The following is a 27,954-nucleotide window of genomic DNA, read 5'->3' on the forward strand; positions in this document are numbered from 1 at the left end:
AAATTTAAAATTTGTTCTGAATTCATTCATTTTACAACATGATTTTTTTTTTGTCATCCTTCATGAAATTGAGAATTAGCTCTCCCTTTATATACATCTTTAATATTATAACAGTCCAAAAATGCATAAAAGTCTCAAAAAAAATGACAACTTCTATAAATCTATCTTTATCAAGCTAAACAGACAATTTGAAGGCATTGATTTATAATATCAAACATCAAGAAGCAATGATTTAACAATAATATCAATATAACTATAGTTTACATGACTTATACTGCATCATAAATGAAAAGAACATTGCAAAACAGTTAAGTTACAAGTACCTGATAAGAAACTTTTTGCAAAACAATTTATTAAATACCGTGTATATTTTTTTATTATTATTATTCTCTAAAAAATTACCATTAAAAAAAAAAAAACTGCAAAAAGTGAAACATAACTGAAGTAAAACAAAGCCTGCTGAATTTATTCTAAATGTAATCTAATTATAAACCATAAATAAGGGCATTGATTTTTGTATTTGGATCAAAAATTATAAATACAGGATAAGTTAACACTGCATAAAAATTCTGCATCATATTATATATTTCAAGCTACATATGAGTCTTTTGGCTTAGAGATTTTATTTTGTGGCACAGAGTGACCAGATATAGCTTTTTTTTCCTTTTTTTTTTCCTTTTTTTTTTTCCTTTTTTTTTACCCATTTTATAAATGAAAATGTCCAAGCATTGTTTTGCATAAAAATTTGCAACAAAAAGGAGTTGCATAAAAATATCTGTTTCAGTGTATTAATATACTATTTTGAATGAACAATGATAGCACAAATATAAGGCAGTGACTGTAAATATAAGGTAGGGACTGTCGCAATTTTCAGAGTTTGTGACAGTTTTTTTTTTTATAACTCCTTCATTGAAAAAAATTACATGAATGTGTGGAAATTCAAAAACATAAAAGATGATTCAGAGGGCTTTTCTGATACCAAGTTGTGCATTGCAGCTTGGACAAGTGTGAACAGTATCCTTACATGAATCCATTACCAGAGGGATCCAAAAGCATGGGCAACTGTCAAAAATAAAAAAGCATTAAATTAGCATATGCTAAAGTACCAATAAAATACTTTAGTATTCAATAAATATATAATAATAATATATATATATGAGGAGTGATCATTTAATTCGCAGACTGGTGCAAGATCTTATCTTAATTGTCATCATCTGAATCTACTGTGGATTTCTCCTTAAAATACTCTCCCTTAAACTTTACGCACTTTTGCCTCCATAGTGCCCATGTATTAAATGCTTCTTGCAAGCCATTTTTCGAAAGACTGCAAGGTACTTCCATTGTGGTTCTGGAAGCAACATTGTCAGACAAAATGCTTCCCTTTCAGAGCATTCTTCAGACGTGGAAACAAGAAGAAATCACACAGGGCTAAGTCCAATGAATAAGATGGAAGCAGAACCTTGGCACCTATAGCAGTGATCAGTGGCTGCACAATATTACCCGTATGGAGGGCCTAGCATTGGCTTGATGGAGAAACCACTTCACACTGGAAAGTTCTTGACTTGTCTCAAGAATGGCACGGCGAACCTCAGATTACACTTCCTTATTCATAGTTGTTCCATGAGACAAAATATGTAAAAAGAAAGTCTTTTATATCAAAAAACACAAGAACCATTTGTTTGTCAGCTAAACAACAAGCTCAAAATTTCTTAGGTCTTGGTGAATTAGAATGCTTCCACTCACTACTGTTGTTTTGTCTCTGAATCATAGAAAAATCCAAGTTTCATCACAAGTCACTATTCGATTTAAGATGGTGTTTCAAAACATTTCTTTGCACAAGTCTACTCTCTGCTGTTTTTGTTCTGGAGTCTAATTATATGGAATCTAGTGGGCACAGATTTGCAACATTTTCATGTGATCTTTCACAATATTGTGACCACTACCATGTGAAATGGACATTCTAACAGCTAATTCACAAAGTGTAATTTGCTTGTCTTCATCTGTGGACTTTTGCGATTTGCTTAGGAGTTGTTGAGGAGGAAAGCTGACCAAGTCTTGGGTCATCTGCAACAGACTCACGGCCTTCACTGAATCGCTGGTGCCATTTAAATATGGCAGTTCTACCAAGACACTGAATACCATACACTTCATTCATCTCTAACTTTTTCCGACACAATAATGAATGACATATTGCTGTTCAATCTGTATCCGATATGATACTTGCTTCAAAACGATCATCAATGAGACACAGCTTAAAAAAAAAAAAAAACTCTTCACACAACACTAGCTTGACAAGTACTGGCATGTGCACACAGTCTCAAATAGCAATCAGGGAGAGCACCTCTAGCGTCAGTAATCGAAAGTTCATATGGTAGTAAACAAAATCTTGCACCAGTCCACGAATTAAATTATCACCCCTCACATGCATGTGTGTGTGTATATATAAGTTAGTAGTGGTGAAGGGCAGTGTGCTAACGTTACGGTACTAGTAACACTAGTTATGGAAGACAAAGGGCGAACAGAACTGAAATCACTATCACGGTGAAAAGAAGGGAGCTAAGATAAAGGAGAAGTAATAAGAATAACTTAGTGCTGTTCATCCCGTGATTTCAGCACCTTTTTCAAGGGCCAGTCGCCGAAATCAGAGGAGGAAACGGCAATAAGTGGGTATCGCCTGTTTCTGACATGAAATACACGTGAAAGTAGGTAAGGTAGGTAAAGTCAGTTAAAATAATTTGTTTAAATTTAATATTAATTTTTATGTGGCGCATATATTTCATGGCTGACCCGACAGAGGCTGGAAGTAAAGAATAAAAAATGCAATAACTGAGATGCTCCTTTTCTGCTTTAAAACACTTTCCTCACCTATATACCACTACTTTGCCAGCCTACTAATCCTTGCTATCCTGAGAGCATTCCTTCAATCGTTCTACCACTAACCCCTTTACATTCGTAACATAATTGGTTAATTTTATTTTAACGATTCATTACTTTAATTATTTAATTAAATTAATTTATTTATTTTAATTTATCTGAATACAACTCCAACCTGTAACACGTGAGGTAACTAGCCCAACCTAATTAATTATTTAATTTTTAAAACTTTCACAATTCCTTAAACCAAGGGTCGCTAGCCTATACCATATACAGTAGCATACATTCAATCTAAACATTTTATTTCTCCACAGCAGTACAAATCACTACAACTCACATAAGTTATCCCATTTCTTGCTTTTTATTCTTTGTATCTTTACTTCCAGCCTCTGTCAGGTCAGCCATGAAATATACGTGCCGCATTATCAAAATTAATATTAAAGGCATCATCCTGTATTCAAAATATAATTTTTTCAAAACAATACTCACAAAATTAAACAGACAATACCAGCTGCAAGATATGCCATTAACCCATTTTGCTTAATTGTTGTAGTCACAACAGTGTTGCGGCAAGTAGGACATACCGTCTGCATTGGTGCATCCCCAAACTGGGGTTGCTGAACTACAACAACTGTTTGACCTGGAAATAAACAAATTCTATATATTAGGAATTTGTTAATTCAAAAAATATTATGAAAATATGAAAAAATAGTTAAATAGGTTTATAAATTATTGTACCAAGTTTGTACATGTGTAAAGTGGAATAGAATCACCATTAAAACAAAACAGGTGGTATATAAAATCAGTATTTTTAATAAGCACTACTGACTAACCCATTACCTTACCTTCTTTTTGAAATATGGTTCCATCTTTATCCCAATTCAAATTTGTTTTTATTCTTTACTGGTCTCCAAACTAATGATTGTGAATTTGACTTTTCTGAAATTGATTTTTTTTTTTTTTCTCTTTCACTCATTGAAACTTTAAAGACAGAGCTATTCTCTCAACAACTATAATGGCAAATTTCCTCCAACAACACTAGACAGAAATCATAAGAATCTTTTAATTTTCATACCAGCAACCCTTGCTAGTTGTGTTGGCATTTCTTCAACTGTTGTTAAAACCTGTGCTTCATAATAAACTCCTCAGGTTGCCCCTATACTCATGGAAAGTTTTTACTGCCATTATCAAATTAAGTTAAGAAATTAACTAATCCTTTCTTCAGCCTTCCATCTTAATCTCCTACCTAACAAGTATCAACAGGTCACTGGCTAATCCACAAGGGATTTGTTGAACTGTAACAATTCACTTTACTGAATTATTATTATTATTATTTGATTTTACTTTAGCAAAGGCCTCTGGCTTTCTTGCAATATATGACAAATGTTATTTCACCTTTCAGAAGTGAATAATTGGATCTGACCAAGGATTTCTATATATTCTTTCAATGTATGACCTGTGTTTTGCCTTTTCCAGTTGGGAATCTGATCTTTTCTCTACACATTATTTGTATATGTATGTATGAGAAAGAGAGGAGATTGCTTTATCTTGCAAAGTACTCAGCTAATATCAGTACACCTCTTGTAGTTCTGTTCTTTGTTGGAAAAACATATGCATTCCCTTTTAATCATCTGCTTTATTTCCTCAAGAATTAAATTCTGCAGCTAAAACTATAGAAATATTTAACCTATATTAGAATTAGCAATGGCTACATGGTGCAAGGAAGCCTATGGCTTATGCTGCACCAGCCAAAAAACAACAAATAAGAAGAAAAAATTTTAATAAATGAAAAGGAAACAGACAACCAATGTGTTTCCCTCCTCCCATAGGTAACTTATTCCAGTAAAATAAAAATTAAAAATCAAGTAAAATAAAAATTAAAAATCAAGTAAAATAAAAATTCCTACAATCCAGTCTAAACATCTCCTCCCATAACTTGAATTTATGTCCCCTAGTTCTATAATCATTTATAACTGTGAAAATTTCATCCTAATTCATTTTACTCATGCCTCTCAGAGCCTTAAACACCTCAAGTCTACACTAAGGTGCTTAATTTCCAAGCCCTGCAACCCACATATTCGAGGTCTTTCCTCATATGGATGCCATTTTGCCAAACTCACCAGGAGAGTTCCTCATCTTTGGACCCATTCAAGAAGCTCAATGTCTTTCTTTAGGTATGGTGTCCATACTTGAACACAGTATTCCAAGTGTGGTCTAACAATAGCCTTATATAATGGGATTATGATGTTCTTATCTCTACTAGCAGGTGTTTGATAAACCATCAATAAGATACCATATGCCTTCCTTGCAACCTGTCTACAATGCTCAGAGAACTTTGGGTCTGATCATATAGTAACACCGAAGTCTCTTTCCCTACTGGCTTTAGCTCAACTCCACCAAGTGTATAAGTTAATCTGGGGTTCTGTTTACCAGGTGTTAATCCCTATCACAATCTTACACTTTGCTGGATTAAAGCATAGCTGCCATTTTTCTGACCATCCCTGAAGTCTATCCAGGCCACTCTGAAGAACCTCTGCTTGAGGTGATCATTAACTACTTGACCAATCTTTACGGCCCCAGGTGCCAAGCGATTTATTAGTGACTAAGCAATTCCCAGCGATTTATAGAGTTAGAAAAAAAATTATATCAGTTTCTTTAATTTTCATCGTTAACTTTCTTTCATCTTTTGCGACACAGCTCTTTGTCTTACAATCAGTAAGTGAAGACACAGGAAGGAAACTCACCTTTCTTATTTTTTCTCTTAATCTCACTTTACTAACCTAACACAGTAGCCGCTTGATCACTAAGTGGCACTGCTCTTGCCACCAAGAGCAGTGCTCTTGCCTCCGTGGTGGGGCTGTTAACCTGGGAGAGGAAAGTAATACTCCCAGGGCCAAAAGAGCAAACATGAGTAGTAAAATAACTACTGATACTACAGGGCTTCAAGAGAAAGCCCTACCAAGTAGAGATACAGAAAAGGCAAAGAGACAGATATGGACCCACCAAAAATACCGACATACATTGTTATACATGCGACAGGAGATCAGACATTAGGGTGTATGTCTCCCTTCGTAATTCAGAAAACGTTAGAGGGTCTAGTAGGATCTCCCAAGTCTGTTCGACGCCTGAGATCCGGGGACATACTAGTAGAAACAAAGTCCTAATCACTCCCAGAAGTTGCTAGCTATGCCAATCTTTGGAGGATTACCAGTAGTTGTAACACCACACAACACGCTGAATTCTTCTAGAGGAGTGATCTCCGAGTGGGACCTCTTAAATGTGTCAGAAGAAGAGCTCACAGAAGAATTAAGAAGCCAAGGGGTAAAGAGACTCAATATCCGAAGGGATGGAAATATAATTCCAATAAGAACTCTAACCTGAAACCTCCAACAACAGTCAAAGCAGGATATCTGAACTGCCAAGTAAGACAGTACATACCAAATCCATTGCGGTGTTACAAATGTCAGAAATTTGGACATTCGCAAATGGCATGCAGAAACTCGGCTACCTGTGCAAAATGTGGTTCTAAAGAACACGAGACTACAGATTGCTCTGCCAACACCTTGAAATGTACAAACTGTAAAGGGGAACACCCAGCCTACTCAAAAACATGTGAAAAATGGAAACAGGAGAAACTAATTCAGAAATACAAAACACAACACAACGTACCAAGAAGCAAGAAGAATAATACAGCCATGGCCTACAAACAAGCCATCATATGCACAAGCAGTCATCCAATACACATCAGTAGAAGTTCAAACTGAAATTTCCATGCTACCAAAAGAATCACTTAGTGGAATGAAGGCACAAAAACAGGAGAAAATAGTGAACACTCCAATTTCTATTCACACAGAACAAATACCAAAAAATCAGCACCACAACAAAGACCGAGGTAAACCTACAAACACCAAAGCAACTGAACAGATGGACATAGGAAAAATAAACACATCTGAAGAACCAGTACTAGAAATTTTCACAGAAGAAGATATGGACAGGCCTCAATACCCTAAAAAAGATAAGACAAAATATAAGAATGTTCCATTTCGGAAGCAACCCGAAAGCCCTAGAAAAACCCAATAATGGATCGATTTCTCCAGTGGAACTGTAGAGGACTACGAACCAATTACGATAATGTCCAGTATCTAATTACACACCATACGCCAATATGCTCCTATCTTCAAGAGACATACCTTAGACAACGAGAAACCCCTTCAGTAAAAAATTATACAATGTATAGGAAAGACAGAATAAGAGATGGGCCAACACATGGAGGAGTAGCCATCTTGGTTCATAATCACATCCCAACTGAACACATAACTTTAAACAGCAACCTTGAAGCGATAGCTGTAAGAATAACACTAAGATTTAAGATAACCATCTGTTCAGTGTACCTACCACCAGGACCAGATATAACTTTTGAAGAAATAGACCAACTAATCTCCGAACTCCAATCGCTTTTCTGTATAATGGGAGATATGAATGGGCACAGTCATCTGTGGGGAAACACTGACATCAACAGACGAGGAAGAATAATAGATCACCATAATCTTTCTCTACTTAACAATGGTAAACATACTTATTTTCACTTTCCTAGTCATACAACCTCAGCAATAGACCTAACCATATGCACCCCTTCAGTCCTACCAGAATTAAAGTGGCAAGTAATAGAAAACCCATACAGCAGTGACCACTACCCAGTAATCACCACACTGATCAGGAACCTTCCCTGCCATCCCAGCAGACCATCCCGCTGGAAAATAGAAAAGGGTAACTGGGAAAAATTTAGAGAACTCACAATATTTAATCCACAAAGCATTCAAGGAAAACCAGTCGATGAAGCTGTGAAACACGTCACAGATACCTTAATACAGGCAGCTGTGCAAACAATACCCAGAACTTCAACCCGTTCCGCTACATCCAAAATCCTGGTGGAATGAAGACTGCATGACAAAAAAAAGACAACAAAACAAAGCATGGAATAAGTTCTGGAGATGTCCTACAACGGATAATCTCATAAAATATTAACAAGCACGAGCGCTAGCCAGGTATACCAGGAAACAAGCCAAAAAAAAAAAAAAATTCCTGGATCCAGTATACTTCCTCAATAAATAGAACAACAAATACACAGACAATATGGAATAAAATAGGGGAAATACAAAAACCAACCATCCTTAGTATTACACTGGAATGGAGAAAGCATTACTGAACCTTCAGAGATAGCTAATGTACTAGGAGAAGCATTTGCCAAAGTATCGTCAAAACAATCATATCGTGAAGAATTTTTGACCTATAAAGAGAAAACTGAAAAAAACAGAATTAATTTTAACACCAAACATATTGAATCCTATAACCAACCAATTACATTGCATGAATTACGTGAAGCATTATCAAAAACAAAACCAAGTGCAGTTGGACCAGACAACATACATTATGATATGCTTAAACATCTGAAGCAAAAAGAAATAGAAAACCTTCTTAAACTGTACAATCGCATTTTCCAAGAAGAGCAATATCCTGAAGCATGGCATCATGCAATAGTACTAGCTTTCCAAAAACCCAATAAAGATCAGAACAACCCAAACAACTATCGACCAATAGCGCTCACTAGCTGCTTGAGCAAAGTTTTGGAGAAAATAATCAACAACCAACTGGTTCAACAGTATGCAATGCAGGTTTAGAGGTAATAGATCCACCTTAGATCACCTTGTAAGAATAGAAACAGACATAAGAGATACATTTATAAGTTCAAAACATATGGTTACCATATTTTTTTATTTAGAAAAGGCATATGACACAGCGTGGAGATACGGTATACTTCAAGACATCCACGGTGCAGGCCTCAGAGGACATTTACCACACTTCATCCAAAACTTTATGAAAAATAGAACATTTCAGGTCAGAGTACAGAACACCATGTCAAAAACATATAAACAAGAAGGAGTTCCCCAGGGGGTCTGTCCTCAGTGCTATACTATTCGTCATAAAAATAAATGGCATCACAAAACAACTGCCATCCACGGTGTCATCCACTATATGTAGATGACTTCAGTATATCGTATCAAGCACAGAATATGGGAACTATAGAAAGGCAACTACAATGCGCAATTAACAGAATCAGTAGTTGGGCCCAGAAAAACGGATTTAGAATTTCACAACAAAAAAACAGTCTGCGTATATTTCTGTAGAAAAAGAAATTTACATCCCGACCCTGAACTAACAATAGGTCACAAAATACCCGTCAAACAAAGCATAAAATTTCTTGGACTCATTTTTGGACAACAAGTTAACCTTCGTAGAGCATATAAAGCAATTACGAATAAAATGTATGAGACGACTTAACATCCTTAAAGTCTTAACATCAGTATCTTGGGGAGCAGACCGTTATACCCTGCTCAATCTGTACAAAACACTAGTAAGCTCAATAATAGATTACGGAGCACCTGTTTATGCTTCCGCCAAAAAGAGCACCCTCAAATGGTTAGATCCAATTCACCATAGTGCAATACGAATAGCAACAGGAGCCTTCTACACATCACCTTCATACAGTCTTTATACAGAAGCTAATGAACTACCATTGTTCCTCAAGAGACAACAGCTAGCCCTACTCTATGCATACAAGATAAGATCCACAAGAAACCATCCGACTTGGACATCATTATTCTCACCAAAATGGGAAAACATATAGGAATCGCAAAAGTGCAAACAACCCTCTAGGAATCAGACTACAAGAGCTACTGACAACATATGAACTTAACGTAGATAATGTTGCAAATCTTGAAAGGCACATAATACCACCATGGATAAACCACTCCACAACTTGTGAACTCTCCACACAAATCTGGAATAAAAATAACTTGTCAGACATTAACTTTCAACAACTGCATGCAGCACACAGAACTAAATATCCCAACCATCTACCAATATATACAAATGGATCAAAATCAGAGAACCATGTAGGAGCATCGGCAGTATTCCCAGACACTACACTGGCACGCCAACTTCCAAAAGAATGCAGTGTCTACACTGCAGAATTAGTGGCAGTTCAGATAGCCCTGGAGTACTTCAGAACCACATATCATTTGAGAACAGTAATATATTCTGATTCATTAAGTGCAATACAAGCCATTCAAACCACGACCAATATAACCCATCCAGCTCTCGTGCAAATTAAACAGATATTAACAGACTTAACTAAGAAAAACAAGAAATACTTTTCTGCTGGATACCAGGACACAAAGGGATAAAAGGAAACAAAGAAGCTGACAGATTGCAAAATCAACAACTAACCTTCAGAAACAACCTTTCCCCCATGCCGTATCAGGATTACAAACCAATCATTCAAAACCGCTCTTTAACACAATGGCAAGAACTCTGGCAAAAACAAACTTCAAATAAATTATATGAAATAAAACCAAAAGTTGAACTTTGGAAAACAAGCACAAGGAAATCAAGGAGAGAGGAAGTCGTTCTGACCAGACTACGCATTGGACATACACACATCACACATGGCTATTTACTACGTGCCGAAGAACCTCCAAGATGTCAAACATGCAATACTACCCAAACAATCAGATATATACTCATAGAATGCCCAACCTATGAAAATGATCGACAAAAAATTTTCTCATCATTATATAAAGGAAATCAAGACATCACCCTCAGAGATATCCTAGGTGACAAGGAACGTGTATCAGACATTTTCAGATTCATGCAGATAATCAACGTCTACCATCTACTGTAAATAATGATAAGGTATATAATCACAGAAAATATTTATCTCCCGTGCTTTCGACCAAGATACATAGAATGAATATGCATACAAAGACATAATATAACAAATGAACTGGAGCACTATGATCTCCATTGTCAATGCGCCAATAAACAACAAAACAACCAACCAACCAATCTTTACATCACCAAAAATTTAGACATCATGCCCTCTATCCCTTCATCAACGTCATTTATGAAAATCAAAAACAATAGTGGTCCTAATACTGATCCTTGGGCAAACCCCACTTCTTACGTCAACCCAATCTGAGGCATAACCATGTATCTCACAACCCTCTGTCTCCTGCCCTAAAGCCATCCTGCTATCCATCTAAGGATTTTCCCTGTGAATCCAACCTGCAGCTTATAAAGTAACCACTCATAGGGACTGAGTCAAATGCTTTGCTAAAATTCAAATAAACAATGTTGAAATTATTCCGTAAATCCAGCTCATGAGTGACTCTGTCAAAATAGCTAACGAAGCTCTCAAAATTAGCCTCAATGGTTCAATGCACGCACTTGCCACCTCCCTTAAAATTATAGGGTATATGCCATCAACCCCAGGAGCCTTACTCGCCTGTAGGCTCAAAAGTTTTTTTCATTAAAGAATCATGTGAAATTTCAGCATCATTACATATTTTTCAACTTCCCTTTGACATAAAGGTTTTTCTTCTGTAAGTATACTATCTCACGTCCATTACATAAGGGCCTGATCTGGATTGTCCTTCTCTTCCTTGCATTTATATATGTGAAGAATTCCTTATAACCACTCTTTGCCAGCGATTTCTCATAATCTGCCTTGGCCAGCATCCTTTTCTGCGGCACTATTACAGATCACTTTGTAGCTGTTGTAGGCTTCAGTACTTTTTATTGCTCTTTTTCTGCCCAAGTAATCTGGCAACTTCATTATTCATCGACTTGGAATCCTCCTTGTGGAGTATTTTTTTAATGGTATATATGCATTCACGGCTTCTATGATTGTTTTAAAGATATACCATAATTCAATAGTATTCGCTCCTGGGTTATAATTTCCTTTTCTGAAATTATAACCCATTCCTTTAACTACTGCTAGCTCTCTCTCTCTCTCTCTCTCTCTCTCTTCATCATCATCCACTGTAGAACTCCGTGATCACTTTCTGCTACTGGTTCCTCTACTGTAAGCCCTATTATGTCATCTGGTTCATGGGTGATGATGAGGTCTAGAATATTCTTTTCCCTAGTACTTTCCCTGACATGTTGGTACAAAAAAAATCATCTAGTTGATTTAAAAATTGTTACACATGTAGAGTTTCATTCCCATTTGCTCCAATCAATTAGAGGCAAATTAAAATCACCTATAACAAGACCCATTCCCTTTGTATGTAGAGGCTCTCATCATAATCTTCACAATCCCCTTACTCCCGCTCTCATTATACCTTCACTTCCAACTATTAAGAGTAGGAGACCGGCGGAATTACTTAACAAGTACAGGTCACTGATGAAAAAAAGCCGTGAATTAGGGCTGAATTTGAAAGTGTCTGCAATTCTGCCCAGACACGATAGGAGGGAGTATATGATGAGAGCCCTGTCGATCAATTCGGCCCTGGAAAGATTGTGCACGGCTCAAGGGGTAGAATTTTTTTCAGCCTGGACTGTACAAAGGGTACTAGGAAAGTTTTGCAATACAGCTTTGTTTATTTAATTTTTTCAAAGTAATTTCCTCTACATTCAATACACCTCTCCATCCTCCGTAGCACACGCTTCTTGATTAGACCGGGGTTCGAGCCCGTCACCACCAAATACGGAGGATGCGGAAAGGTCAGGGAATGACCACCGCATATCCCGGAGCAATATGGCCTTAGTTGCTAATGCTCCTAAAAACCAAATAACAACAACAACAACTCCATCCTCCGAAACCAATCTTTAAACCAGTTCTGCCAAGTTTCACTAGGGAGTAAAGCACACTCGTTGTCCCAAGCCCGTAGAAGGTCCTCATCACTGGAAAACCGCCTCCCTTTTAGCTTCATTTTCACATGCGGGAACAGTGCAAAGTCGCAGGGAGCAAGGTCTGGACTGTAGGGAGGGTGCTCGAGAAGTTTCAGTCCTGTCGTGGTCAAATATTCGGTGCAGGCTTTGGCGCGGTGAGCTGCAGCATTATCGTGATGGAGGTACCAGGTGTCCATTCTTGACTTTGGCCGCAGGTTCTTCATAGATCCAATGACTTTAGGCAGGCATTGTTCAGTATACCACTTAGCTGTGACTGTCTTCTGCGTGTCCAAAACGACACATTCCACAATTCCACTCGATTTGAAAAATACAGCTATCATTTTCTTCTTTACAGATCGGGATTTTCTGACAATTACGGGTGTGTCGTCATCAACAAAGACCCAAACTTTGTTTTGAGCCTTGGTCGGCAGATCGTAATAGTACAGCCAAGTCTCGTCACCTGTCACGATGTTGTTCACATACCGAGATTGTCCCTTATCAAACTTTTTTAACAGCTCCCGGCACCAAGTCACACGTCGTGTCATCTGCTCTTCAGTCAGTTGATGCGACACCCAGAGAGAACAAAGTTTCTTCACGTGCAAATGATCTTGCAGAATCGAACGAATTGCTGGTGCATTTAGGCCCAAAGTATCCTCTATCTGTTGGTAGGTCACTCGCCTGTTTTCGTCAAGCATTTTCCTCACAGCAGTAACGTTTTCCTCCGTAACTGACGTTCGTGGCCTTCCCGGCCTCTCAGAATCCTCCAGAGTGAAATTTCCCCTTTGGAATTCTCTATACCACCTGAATATCGTTGTACGATGTGGACAATCATCATCTAGTGCAAGAGTCATTTCTTCTAAGCACTGGTCTATGTTTAAACCACGCACGAAATTATACCGCAAAACTGTCCTTATCTCATTTCGTGACCACGATGTCATCGCAAGCACTTTACACTCTCACTACTAATGAATAACTGAGCCATCGACTTGGCGCGGCGGCTACTATGCACGTATGAACATGTCTCAACATGCAGCAACAAGCAGCTTCCTGTGATTCATTGTTGCGTCATATTGCAAAACTTTCCTAGTACCCTTTGTACTTGTTAACAGGAGAGACTTCTTCTACAGGGATGGGATACACTTAAATAGAAAGGGTGCAAGAATGTTTGCTGATGCTATCGAGGCAGTGTTAGGTGGGTCGGAAAACTGCTAGATTGGGGGGATACAAGGACTAATAGGTTAACAGTAGCCACTGGCAGAGGAGAAAGTGATTCTTGCACTGCTTCTATTGGAATGAGCAGAAGCCTGGAAAATAAGATGCAGGATATTTCAGAGACTGCTGGGAATCATGGGGGTACAAGTAAACACATGGATTGTGTTAGGGTGGCTAAGAGGAAGAGCAGGTGCATGTATACTTGCGTGTACACCAATGCTAGGAGTTTAGTAAATAAATTTGATGAATTTGAGGTATTGCTGAAAACATCAAAGGCAGATATTGTTGGGATTTCAGAGACGTGGTGTCACACAGATATAAGTAATGCCGAACTCGAATTTGGGGAGTACAATGTCTACAGAAAGGATAGACAGGATAGGAAGGGAGGAGGGGTTATGCTATTAGTTAAGAAACACAAAATCCAAGGAAGTGAAGCCAGTCGACATCGCTGAACAGTGCAGTGTCGAGTCAGTTTGGTGTGACATAAGCATTAGGAGATCAAAATTGAGAGTAGGAGTGTGCTACAGGCCTAATGACTCTGATGAGTATAATAAGAAACTGTACAGAGAATTAGAGTGGGCCAGTAAATCAGAGAGTCTTATAATGGGGGATTTTAATTTCCCAGATATTGACTGGAATTTGGGGGCTGGTCACTCACACACTAGCAAGGCTTTTGTGGATTTATTGGATGATTGTTTTCTACATCAGCATGTTCAGGAAGCAACTAGAGGGAGTAATACTCTTGATTTGATTATCAGTAGTGATTCTTCATGCATTAAGAATCTGCAGATAAATGAACCACTAGGTGGCAGTGATCACAGTGTTCTGAAGTGGGAGTTACTCAAAGAGGTAACTACCATTAGGGGTAAAGGGAAGGGGTATTGCTTTCGTAAAGGTGACTACGATGGACTGAGACAGTATTTAAATTCTGTACAGTGGGATCAACTTATGATGTTACCAACAGCAAATTCAAAATGGGAAGCATTCAAAGAACTTATCTTGCAAGCTACTAGGCTTTACATACCAACTAAGAAATATTGTTCAAAGTTTAGGCCTAAATGGATGTCAGATGAACTAATGAGGTATATGGCAGAGAAGAAATATGCATGGGATACATACAAATTAAAACGAGACACAGAAGCCTATGATAGATACAAGTTGATCTGTAACCAAGTTACAAAGGAGGTTAGGCAGGCGAAGGCAGATTACGAGAGATCCTTGGCAAGGGATGCAAAAAAAAAAAAACAGCAAAGAGTTCTTTACTTATCTAAACTCTAGAAGGAAGGGGATGAATCAGATTGGTCCACTTGATATCGATGGGTCAACTGTTGATGACCCTGCTCAGGTAGCTAACAAACTAAATGAATATTTTGCATCGACATTCACACATGAGGAGTTATTCAGCGAGGGGAATGCCAGAGGTGTATTCAACTCTAGCAGTAAGCTAGAGAATCTTGTAATAACTGAGAGTAAAGTGGAGGAGAAATTGTTGAAGATAAACACGAGAAAGGCACCTGGGGTGGATGGGATCTATATTAAAGGAGGCAGCAAAGGAAGTAAGCAAACCCTTAGCCATAATTATGAGAGCTTCCTTGGACTCAGGGGAGGTACCCATGGACTGGAGATGTGCAAATGTGACCCCAATTCACAAGGGAGGATCAAAGGCTGACACAAGTAATTATAGACCTGTGAGCTTAACTTCTGTTCCAGGAAAATTAATGGAGGCACTGGTTAAAGAAGCACTGCAGGATCATTTAGACGAGACTTCAGTTATAGCTCGGACACAGCATGGTTTTGTTAAGGGGAAGTCTTGCCTGACCAATTTGATTGGATACTATGATGCAGTCACAAAAGAACTGGATGCAGGGAATAACTTTGATATTATATACTTGGATCTTAGAAAGGCTTTTGATACTGTTGCACATGAAAGACTGCTGCACAAATTGGAGCAGTGTGGCTTTGGAGGCAAATTGCTGCTATTGATAAAGGGGTGGTTGAGGGGGGGAGAAGACAGAGAGTGGTAATCAATGGACACTGCTCATCGTGGACTAATGTTATTAGTGGAGTCCCTCAGGGTTCGGTATTGGGTCCTTTATTGTTCTCTGTATTTATAAATGATATTGATGATGGTATATCAAGCTTAATGTCGAAGATTGCAGACGATACAAAGGTAGGCAGGGTTGTCAAGGACACTACTGACACTATGCTGCTGCAACAGGATCTGGAAAGGTTGAGCAGATGGGCTGAGAGGTGGCAAATGAAGTTTAACATTGACAAATGTAAAGTACTACATATGGGAAACAGCAACCCCAGAGCAACGTATCAACTCTGTGGTACTACACTGACAGTGGTAGAGAATGAAAGGGACCTGGGGGTGTTGTGCAGGCAGAAATGAAGTTCTCTGAGCAGTGCAGACGGGCTGCAAGAGTAGCTCATGGTGTATTGTCAATGATATATAGGAATTTTTCTAGCAGGGATAAGGAGGTGATTATTCCCTTGTATAAGGCAATGGTCAGGGCACACCTAGAGTACTGTATACAGGCCTGGAGGCCTCATTTCAAGAAGGATGTAGAGCTGCTGGAACGAGTACAGAGAAGGGCAACAAGATTAGTGAATGGAACAAAGGGGAGCTCTTACGAAGAAAGGGCTTAAGTTTTGCGAATTACAGTGTCTGGAGACTAGGCACCGGCGAGGTGATCTGATAGACGTGTACAAAGCCTTGAATGGTTTGAGCATTCTCAATGCTGATGGGATTCTTCCTCTTGCTCAGAATAATAACCTGAGAGGGCATAAATTCAAATTGAGGAAAGACAGATGTAGGATAGATGTGCGGAAATTTGCCTTTAGCCAGCGGGTGGTTGGTAGGTGGAACAGACTTCCATCCCTTGTCGTGGAAGTTGATAGCCTAAATAAGTTTAAGGCTCAGCTGGACAGGTATTTCGAACGAACAGAGGGGTGAAGCGGAAGTGGTTATTTTTTATTTATTTATTTTTTTTTTGGCTGATGCTGCATAAGCTTGCTTTCTTGCATCAAATGCCTCTAATAATGCTATCTCACACCCAACAGATTTTATACTAGCATGCAGAATGTCTGAATTCAGGAAAGCTTTCGTCGCACTCAGGCTGATTTTGATAAGAAGCCCCCCCTTCTATCTACACTATCTTTCCTATGAAACATGAGAAACAAGATAGAATGTGTGGAAATGTGCAAGACATAAGAAAACACATAAAAGAAGAAACGAACAAGTTCAACACTGATCTCATCAGAAGAACACTAAAAGAAAATCAAGGGCTAAAGAAAAAAAGCAAAATGAAAAATGGTTACACACAAGGTTGATAATAGTGCAACCAAAAAACCCAACAACACATACTAAAATGAGTGGAAGAATTTTATTCAAATCTTTATAATGATAAAAGGGCAAGTGAATCCAAAACCAGAAGCAGAAGCTGTACCACAAATTTTGGTAGAAGTAGAAGATGGTTTTTTTTTTTTTTTTTTTTTTTTTTTTTAGGAGCATTAGCAACTAAGGCCATATTGCTCTGGGATATGCTTTTCCGCATGCTCCGTATTTGGTGGTGACGGGCTCGAACCCCGGTCTAATCAAGAAGCGTGTGCTATGCACTGCTGCTCCTTCCCACCTGGCTACGGAGGCGCGTAGAAGATGCTATAAAATCAATGAAAAATGGCAAAGCAGCAGGACCAATAAAATCACTGTTGGAATGTTGAAAGCTGGAGGCCAACGGGTATGTAAACCTCTACCCAAACTATTTTCAGAATGCCTTCTACTTAACAAAGTACCTATAGCATGGAAAAATGCAGAAGCCATCCTACTGCCTATTACCAGTTGTCTACAACATTTTTACAAAGATACTTTCAAGGAGAATAGGCAACACAACAAAAGAACAAGCCGGTTTCAGAAGCGGATCAGATCCAAACAGTGCAGCAAGTTATAGAGTGGCACAATGAATACAACCTTCCATTACATATAGCCTTTATCAACTATGAAAAAGCATTTGAATCAGTCACAGAACAAGCAATAATCAAAGCACTGATCAACCAAGGTGGGACAGAGCTTATGTCAATATTTTCCAATCAATATGGATAACAATGATAAAGTTCATGTGGATGTGTTGTGTCTTACGTAAGGCGGTCCCTAAACATTAGTTCATCTCTGCGATGATATACAAAACTCTGTACAGTGGCCAGAAATGAGTGTAGTGTGTGTGTGTGTGTTGTTTCTGGCCACTTTGCTACCAGGAATGTTGCTTCCCACTACCTGTCCACGCCACGAGGAAACAGGCCCAACTACACACGTACTAAACTAAACGTAATATTTCCAGCATCCATAGGAAGAAGTGCAAGTCCTATGAGTGAAGCAGGTATAATCACATATGGCGGTGAATACCACATAGAATCCCGCATCCACTGAAGGAAATGTTAATAGCAGTGGATGCCAGCAGTTCCCGTATCCAGGATGCCCAAATCTGGGTACAAGCATGTGAAAATCCCGTCTGTAATAAACTGGAGACCAGCATATTAAAAAAAAAAAAAAAAAAAAAAAAAAAATTTTTAAAGGAGCATAAAAAAAACATAATTAACAATTTTATAGAAAAAAAAATTTTTAATGGACAAAAAAACAAAATAAATAATAATAATAAATTTAATTAGATAAAATGTTAAAAAATAATATTTATTATTAAAGAAAAAGAAAAAATAATTAAGGGGGGAAAATTTTTAAAAAAGAGACAGAGAGAGCAATAAAGGTTAACACATCCTAGGGAAATAATGATGCTGAACTTCAACGCAGAAAGGTCGTAAACGTAGTTTTGTTGAGTGCAGAAGTCAACTCAGTAATCAGCGTCGTCTGTTAAAAACCTGTGTAACATTCCTGTAGAGCTGAGAAGGCATTTTGATTTGCAATAAGATATCTTTCATTTCCAAGAGAGAAATTATGTATGTTCGTCTTAAATCTTGGTAAACTGGGCAAAAGGATAAGACATGACTCCACCTTTTATCTAAAAATAACTTGTCCTAAAATTGTGGTGCGTCTTATACACCGGAATAAACAGTGGAGCATGATACAAATTTTAAAAAAAGAAAGAAAAAAAAAAGATAAAAAATGCTGATGGTGCCACACATTTTTACTTATTCCCCCCAAAAATGTTGTTTAAAATAATTAATAATTATAAACATTAAAAAAACAAAAATCGTAATTTTCATTTAACTTACATTGGAAAAGCTGTGTCAATGGTGGTGTGGTGATGGAGCTGGAAGAGAATCTTTTACCATCAAGATATCAGGACAAACTTCAGGATCTGGTGTTCTTTCCGATCGCTGCCTCTTGCTACTTATGGTATAAAAACTGTCCAAAGTGGTTTGCTTTTGGCACTTTCTCTGAAGGTTCTTGAAATAACTTAACATCTGATCTTCAAATTTGCAGATCAATTCAGTAGTTTCAATATCTGGGTTTTTTTCTTACAGTCCTCTTCACAATATCCCACGCAGCAAACATGTCCTTAATTTCTTGAGTTGCTGCTACACAGTCATCCTCCTCATCTCCACTGTCATGCTCGCCCATCTGCTCTAATTCCTGGAGATCCTCTGTTGTCAACTCCCTTCCGTGGTCCGCAATTAACTCCTCCACATCAATCTCTACAGCCAAGGACTCACCAAGAGTGATAATTTCCTGCTGTAGAACACCTTCAGCTTCAAAATCATGGATAACTGAAGGTCATAATTTCTTCCAGGCTGCATTGACGCACCGAACTGAAACTTCATTCCAAGAACTGACAATCATTTGTACACAGTCTAAGATGTTAAACCTGGTCTTCCAGAATTCCTTTATGGTGATGACTCTGTGTCCTGAAGTCTCTTCAAAGCACTTCGCAAGCATCTTCTTTGTGTAAATTTTTTTAAAGTTGGCAATCACTGCTGATCCATCAGCTGAAGCAGAGGGTGGTATTTGGTGTGAGAAATCTGACAGTAAATGAAGTTAAATTTCATCTCCAGAGATCAGGCAAGTTGGGGATCATGACCTGGAGCATTATCCAAAATTAACAGTGCCTTTAAAGGCAGTTTGTTTTTTTCCTAAGTAACCTTTGACTGAAGGACAAAACACTTCAAATATCCATTCACCGAAGAGGTGTCTTTTCACCCAGGCCTTCTTGTTACACCACCAAAAGACACCCAATCTGCTTTTGATGACCTTTTTTCTGTTTAAACACTCTGGGAGTTTCTGAGTGGTAAACCAACATTGGCTTAAGTTTAAAATCACTACAGGCATTGGACCCTAATAGCAGAGTAAGCCTATCCTTCATAGGCTTATGAACAGGCAACGAAGCCTCTTCTTTTGTGATGAATGTTCACCTAGGCATCCTTTCCCAAAACAGGCCCGTTTCTTCTGTATTAAAGACTTGTTGAGGAAGGTAACTCTCCTTCTCAACGAGCTCATGAAACTCCACCTTAAAGTTTTCAGCTGCTTCCTGATCAGCACTGCAAGCTCCTCCATGCCTTAACACTTTTAATATCAGACCTTTTTCTAAAACGGTCGAACCAACCTTTGCTGGCTTTAAAGTCCCCATATCGCATCTCACTAGCTGAAGGTGTTTTAGTCTTTAAGTCCTCAAAAATCTTCTTTGCACGTTCACAAATGTATTGTCCAGGAATTTGTTTCATTTGTTTTTCTTTTATCCACAGCAACAAAAAAGCCTTTCCATTCCTACAATCAGTTGGACTGTGTTAGATTCATCACTTACTTTAACTTTTTTAAGGTTTTCTTTTTTGTTTCACTATGGTAGAAATGGTTGATTGTGAAATATCATATTCATGCACCAATGAACTCATTTTAGCACCATCATCATGTTTTTTCACTATTTCTTGTTTAATTTTAATTGAAATTTTCTTCTTACTGCACTCTTTAGGGGCCCATTATGCAATGCTGTACGTTCAAGAATTCAATACAGTAAATTTAGGGGCCTCCATAGCCAGGTGGGCAGGAGCAACAGTGCGTAGCAGCCGCTTCTTGATTAGACCGGGGTTCGAGCCCATGAGCACCAAATACGGAGGATGCGGAAAGGTCAGGGAATGACCACCGCATATCCCCGGAGCAATATGGCCTTAGTTGCTAATGATCCTAAAAAAAAAATAACGAATAACAGTAAATTTATGGAAAGTAAGCACACAAAAAATCACTTGAACTAAATATGAAAACAAAACACGTGCCCAACACATTTACAAATGCTGCTATTGGCTGAGACAAAGGACCATGTGGTCCGGTCGGAGACAATCGTAAGCCACTGTAGAGCGAAAGAAGTAGGCATCAGTGATCACTGGTTAGTAGAATCAGCTGCTCAAATCATTGAAATGCACTACCCTTTCACCGTTTATTGCTATGTTTTGTTATAAGAATGAATTTTGAATGCATTTGTGATATTTTTTAAAGCATGTTTCTGGAGGTCACTACCATAAAACAATAAAAACAATTTGCACTTTCCAGTTTATTGGGCTTTTCTGTTAGCGCAAGCTATTATAAATGGGTAGTAAACTCGATCTTATTGCATTTGCAATAATACCAATAACTGGAATTCTGTGGGTTTTTACCTTACAGTATTACGGTCAAATGTGTTTCCCCTTCACTGAAATCATATAAAAAACAAAAATTTTCAGAATATTCTTTTCATTTCTATTTTTTAAGCTCCATTTAATAGAATTAATTAATTAAAATAGAATTAAAATTCAATTCGCAAACGTGATGACCATATCCCACGCTTACTACATATTGTATAGTGCAAGTATTTTATTATGGAGAGTCCATCTTAAAGTGGGGGTTCACTGTATATGATATCAAAATTATTTTTGGCATTCAGTTCCTTTGTGACCACATCATAGTATCCAATCAAATTGGTCAGACAAGACCTCCCTTTAACAAACCCATGCTCTGTCTTAACTATTACTGCAGTGATTCCATTATTTTCCCCAGAACAAAAGTTAAACTAACAGATCTTTAGTTAGTTGTGTCACCTTTTGAACCCCCTTTGTGAATTGGTGATATATTTGCACACCCTGAGTCCAAGGAAGCTCCCATAATTATGACTAAGGGTTTGCTTACTTACTTTGCTGCCTCCTTTAATATAACTAGATAGATTCCGTCCACCCCCAGGTGACTTTCTTATGTTTAACTTCAACAATTTCTCCTCCACTTTGCTCTTAGTTATTACAAAATCACTTAGCTCCCTGTTAGAGTTGGATAAACTTCTGGCACTCCCCTCATTGAATAACTCCTCATGTGTGAATGTAGATGCAAAATACTCATTCAGTTTTTCAGCTACTTGAGCATGATCATCAATAGTCAACCCATCTATGTTAAGTGGTCCAATCTGATTCATCCCTTTCCTTCTAGAGTTTACATAAGTAAAGAACTCTTTCCTGTTTTTCTTTGCATCCTTTGCCAAATATTTTTCGTAATCTGCCTTTGCCTGCCTAACCTCCTTTGTGACTTGATTACAGACTAGTTTATACCTGTCATAGGCTTCTGTGTCACCTGATACTTTATATGCATCCCATACATTGTTCTTCTCTGCCACAAGCCTCATTAATTCATCTGACATCCATTTAGGAATAAACCTTCAACAGTATTTCTTAGTTGGAATGAAAAGCCTAGTAGCCTCCAAAATTAAGTCCCTGAAGGCTTCCCATTTAGAATTCAACATCATCAGTTTTGATCCCACTGTATAGAATTTAAAAACTGTCTGAGACTTCTGTAGTCACCTTTACGAAAGCAAAAACCCTTACCTTTAGCCTTGATGTTAGTTACATCTTGAAGTAATTCCCACATCAGTACATTGTGATCACTGTCACCCAGTGGTTCCTTTATCTACAAATTCTTAATGCATGAATAATCAGATGAAGAGTATTACTCCCTCTGGATGCCTCTTGAATATGTTACTGTAGAAAACAGTCATCCAATAAATCCACAAAAGTCTTGCTAGTGTGCAAGTGACCAACCCACAAATTCCAGTTAATATCTGGAAAATTAAAATCCCCCATTATAAGACATTCTGATTTACTGGCCTACTATTTCTCTGCACAATTGCTCATCATACTCATCAGATTCATTAGGCCTATAACACACACCCACTCTAATTTTTCCTTCCCCAGTGCTTATTTCACACCAAACACTCAACACTGCATTGTCCACCAACATCAATTGAATGCATATCCTTAGATTTTATGTTTCCTAACTAACAGCATAACCCCTCCTCCCTTCCTGTCCAGTCTATACTTCCTGTACACTTTATACTCCCCAAATTCCAATTCTGCACTGCTTATGTCTGTGTGACACCACATCTCTGATATCCCAACAATATCTGCCTTTTATGTCTTGACTAGCACTTCAAGCTCATCAAATTTAATTAACTATACTCCTAGCATTGGTGTACATGCAAGTATACATGCACCTGTTCCTACTCTTAGTTACCCTAAATCTCCATTACTTTGCTTTCCAGCTTAATATATCGTCCCTGTCCTAACATATGGTTGTGAAACATGGACATTGAATGCCAAAGCTTTACAAAGACTGAAGGTCACACAGAAGTAAGGAGTACCAAATATTATTATCATTAGCCATATGGTACAAGTAAGCCTGAGGCTTATGCTGCACCAGCCAAAAAAAAAAAAAAAATTTTTTCCGAATTACCGAGAGAGAGAGAATCACCAAGAAAGAGAAGAATGATGATATCCAGCTCACCAGATGTGAGCCCCTGGGTAACCAAGAAAGAACGAAAAATGTGCATGGATTTGCCAACAATCAACAAAGCAAGGTCTGTGACATCATTGAAAAAAAAAGCGCTTAAAATGGAAATGGGCAGGTCACACATCAAGAAGAACTGAAGTTAAACGGACCAAATGAATTTTGGAATGGATACTACTTGACTATAAATGCCCCAGAAAAAGACCAAAGATGAATGGATCAATGAAATTGTAAAATTTGCTGGTGTACAAGGGCAAGAGAAAGCACACGACTGCAATTCCTGGAAACGTGTTCAGGAGGCCTTCATCCTGCAGTGGATCGACAATGGCTGAGGATGATGATGATGACATGTATTTTGATAATACAGTAGACTGTCGAAATAACAGCACATTGAGATCGATGTATACATACAGATGTTTTGCAGTGCCGAAAAAATAAAATGGCAAGTCACGTGATTACTGTATTTGTTTACATTCGCCATTTTCAAAGTGAATTCTGTACCGATATCACAAATTATACCGCTGTTTTACATTTATTTTAAATTAAAAACCCCTCACTGTGGCTCCAAGTTAATAAACCTCATACAGAGAGGAAAAGAACAACAACAACATTAAAGCTTAGTGACAAACTTGATATAATCCAAGCTATTACAGTAGGATCACTCGGAATGTTAATTCATATACCCACATGTATTGAGTCTGTAAATTGCATGTGTTCTCTGCTCGATTTGCCTGTTTTGCTGGATGAAAAACTCCAGTTTCTCAGGAGGGAAAACTTGCTATCTATGCCTGACACTGATTAACTTGGCCACGGAGTAAAAAAGCCCATAAAAGTTCCTTGTGTCATCGACATGATTCAAACCTGGGCCTTTTCCACACAGTGTGGAGGGACGGTGACGATACCATTGTGCTACCCGTGCAGACTAAACTTGATATAATAAAGAACGGGGCATAAGAAGGAGTGTATTAATGGGAGAATATAACATTGGATCATCAAGGTGTTTATGTTTTTTTTATTTGCAGTTAATAAAATTGAATTTTTAAACTCTCTATTTCTTATTTAGCCTCATTATTTCTGCATTAAATATAAAACTTTCTAGATGACGCAAAAATTGAAATAACGGTACCTTGAATCCCTAAAGGTGCCATTATTCTGAAAGTCTACTGTAATACATGCAGTAACAGTTATGTAATAATTATTTCGTAGAGTCAGCGAGCAGAAAAATTGTCCTGTGCATGTGTGAGATACTGCAAGCTTGAACTACTTCTAAACTTTGCCACAGAATGATACAGACCTAAACAATTGTCAACTTATATGAAAAATTTTTTTCCATGTATAAATTTGAAATGAATCCAGTTATTGTGAATTAATATAGACCTACAACTAAGTTATGGAAAATAACAGTATCCACATATTGTGTGATAAAAATATTTTTATAGTATCATAATTCATATAAAGGATTAATTTGTGAAAAGCTCATTGTAATATGCAATACAGTTTATGCCTCAAACATTGCAGACTAACTGCATAAAAAAAAGGTACAATATATATATATATATTATATATATTGATACACTGTTTCCAACAGTGAATACTTATTTTTAATATCCTCTTATTTGAGCCAACGTTCTAATTGGCAAAATATTAAACAATCAGAACACTAATCCAGGTGTCCATAAAGTCCTTGTGCATTTTAAAACTGCAATAACTTAGGTACTGTATAAGATAAAAACAGCCTGTAAATTGTACTGGAAAGGTGATTTATTCCAGTTCTTATACGCAAAAATAACCGCTTAATTTACTCTAATTTTGTTTTTTAATTTTTTCAGATAATCTACCTACAACAGATGGCCTCAGTGAAGTGAACTGTGCCCTCTGGCCAGCAGAGCTGAAGTATATATCAGTGATTAAAAGAAAACACATAATGCAAATAAAGCACTACACAGAAAGGAATATATATAATTTCATATTGGAAGAAGTTTAAAAAGACTGGTTCTCTTAACAATAAGCCCTATACTGAAAGGCCCAGATTAAATGAAGAGACAGTGGCATCTGTCGAGTAAGCTTTTCAGTGAAGCTCACAAAAATCACAAGATGGGCATCTCTGGAATTATGTGTTCCTATAGCAACAGTGCACAAAATTCTTAGAGTGAAATTGCAAAAATGAACTCAAAAGATTTCAGTGTATCAAATGTTGTTGGATGGTTAGGTTATGTTTTCGATTTTTTTGGCACATTAGTAACAAGAGCTGTTTTTCTGCAAGACAAGGTTATAGCATGTTAAAAATGAATTCCTGTTGATTGCTGGAACAAACTTCCATTGTGGTTGTGGAAGTTTATAGCTTAAATAAATTCAAGAAAGACCCGGACGAACTTTTGGAGCAAGTGGATTGGTGAATTGTTTTCTTTTTTTTTTTTTTTGGCTCACACTGTATAAGCTTGCTTCCTTGCATCATATGCCACTATTAATGCTAAAGTCAGAAGTAGTATCCCCCAAGAATATGTTCTTTGACCACTGTTGTTTATGATTTTCATAAACAACATGATAGAAGGCTTGATGTCAAAATTTTCAGTTAATGATCAGTACAAAGCAGCACTCCTTCAGGATGATTTGAACCGACTTCAAAGATGGTCAGAAAAGTGGCAGCTATGTTTTAATGCAACGTCTTACACTTGGAGAATAGCAACTTCAAAATAAATTATACACTTAGTGGGGTCGAATTAAAAACAGTAGAGGAAGAAAGGGTTCTGGAAGTTATAATATGGGCAGATAAAGTTTTCTAAGCAGTGTAAACTGGCAGCCAGGAAAGCCCATGGTGTCCTGTTGATGATTTATCAAACGTTATCCTGTAGGGATACGTAGGTCACAGTCCCACTGTGTAAGGCAGTTGTAAAATCACATTTGAAACTGTGTTCATAAAAAAAAAAAAGACACTGAGCTTCTTTAAAGGATCCAAAGATAGGCAACTGAGAGCAGCAAAAATGGTGACCATACAACAAAAGACTCCAATTATGTGGGCTACAGAGTTTGACAACTAGGCACCTCAGAGGTGACCTGATTGAGGTTTATTAGGCTCTGAGAAGGGTTAGTAAAATAAATGAAGGCAAAATTTGCACTGTTATAGAGAATTCCAGAACTTGAAAATAGATTCAAAATACAGGGGAAGAGGTTTAGACTAGATTGTAGGAAGCGCTCTTTTAGCTAGTGAGTCACTGATAGCTGGAACAGGTCTTTGCAGATAGTTGAGGCTAACGGTTTGAATAAATTCAAAGGTCAACTGGATAGTTACCACTGTGAGGAGGAAAGCAAATAATTTCTATTTTTTTATCTACTTTTTTCCTCTGTGCAGGCTTTTCCCTGAAAAGCCTGTGATTTCCTTCCACTCTCACTCTATGGCTATTACTAATGTAGAGGGCACTATTTACAACTGGAGGAAGTTGTTCTGTAATGGAATTTATTTTGCAATGCTAAAAACTGATCATTGCCTTACTCCCTCCTCTTGCCAAAAGGGCAATGTTGTTGTTGTAGGGTTTTAGGAGCATCAGTGACTAAGGCTATATTGCTCAGCATATACTGTCTGTAAATTGTCTCAGGGTATGTTCTGTGGTCAATTTTCTATTTGCTCGACAAAAATGAGTTTCCAGGAGGAAAACCATGCTGCCCTCACCTGAGACCAACTAATTCAGCCACATTGTGAAAAAGGCCAATAAAAATGACTAACTCTGGTCTTATCTACCCAGTGTGGGGAGAACAGCAATCCCACCAACTGTGTGTATGAAGGCAAAAAGGGATGAGAGAGTGTGGATCCTACACGAACTTGGAAATACCAATTACCTAAAAAGGTTTAAATAAAAACAGAGGTGCCCTCTAAGACTGAGGCTATATATGTCTTTTAAGATGCCAAATCGCCAAGTTGAATCATATGTTTTTTCCATATCAAAAAACACTACACCAGATATTCTCATTTTAGGAAAGCATTCCAGATATGTTTCCAATCTAATTAAATAGTCCAGAGCAGACCTGTTTTTTTGGAAGCTGCATTTCATGCTGGAGAAATGCAGAAATTTCATTTGATTTTAAATATCATACGATGAGCATTGACCATTCTCTCCAGGATTTTGCAGAAACAGCTTATTAGAAAAAAGAGGTTGATAGTTGGCAAGATTTTTAGGATCCTTTCCTAGATTAGCAAAAGAAAAATGGTTGCCTTGTGCCAGGCATCTGGAAACTGCTCTTTCATAAAGATTCTGTCATGCAGAAAGGGCAGGCGATACATAGTTTTTGAGAAAGGTGCTTAATCATTTCATAATGAATGCCATCTGGTCCAACAGCACTTGCCTTGGAAAGGTTAGAGCTCTTTTTAGCTCCTGTATGGTGAATGGCCTGTT

General features: G+C 37.7%; 1 protein-coding gene across 4 annotated transcripts in view; it reads right to left on the reverse strand.

The window, feature by feature from the left end:
- Nucleotides 1–839: 839 nt before the first annotated feature.
- The window catches only part of LOC150083616 (lipopolysaccharide-induced tumor necrosis factor-alpha factor homolog), a 73,169-nt gene continuing 46,054 nt past the window's right edge, over nucleotides 840–27,954 (reverse strand). For all 4 annotated transcript variants that reach the window (XM_090378093.1, XM_090378091.1, XM_090378090.1 and 1 more), the window contains exons 3-4: nucleotides 3,364–3,514; nucleotides 840–1,062 (exon numbers count right to left, since the gene is read on the reverse strand). In XM_090378093.1, the coding sequence (XP_090234219.1) occupies nucleotides 960–1,062; nucleotides 3,364–3,514 (254 nt within the window). In that variant the 3' untranslated portion in view covers nucleotides 840–959. The remainder of the gene's footprint in view (nucleotides 1,063–3,363; nucleotides 3,515–27,954) is intronic.

This window comes from Mastigoproctus giganteus, chromosome 7 (assembly GCF_048544385.1).
Source record: "Mastigoproctus giganteus isolate SK-2022 chromosome 7, ASM4854438v1, whole genome shotgun sequence".
In the NCBI taxonomy this organism is placed as follows: Eukaryota; Metazoa; Arthropoda; class Arachnida; order Uropygi; family Thelyphonidae; genus Mastigoproctus; species Mastigoproctus giganteus.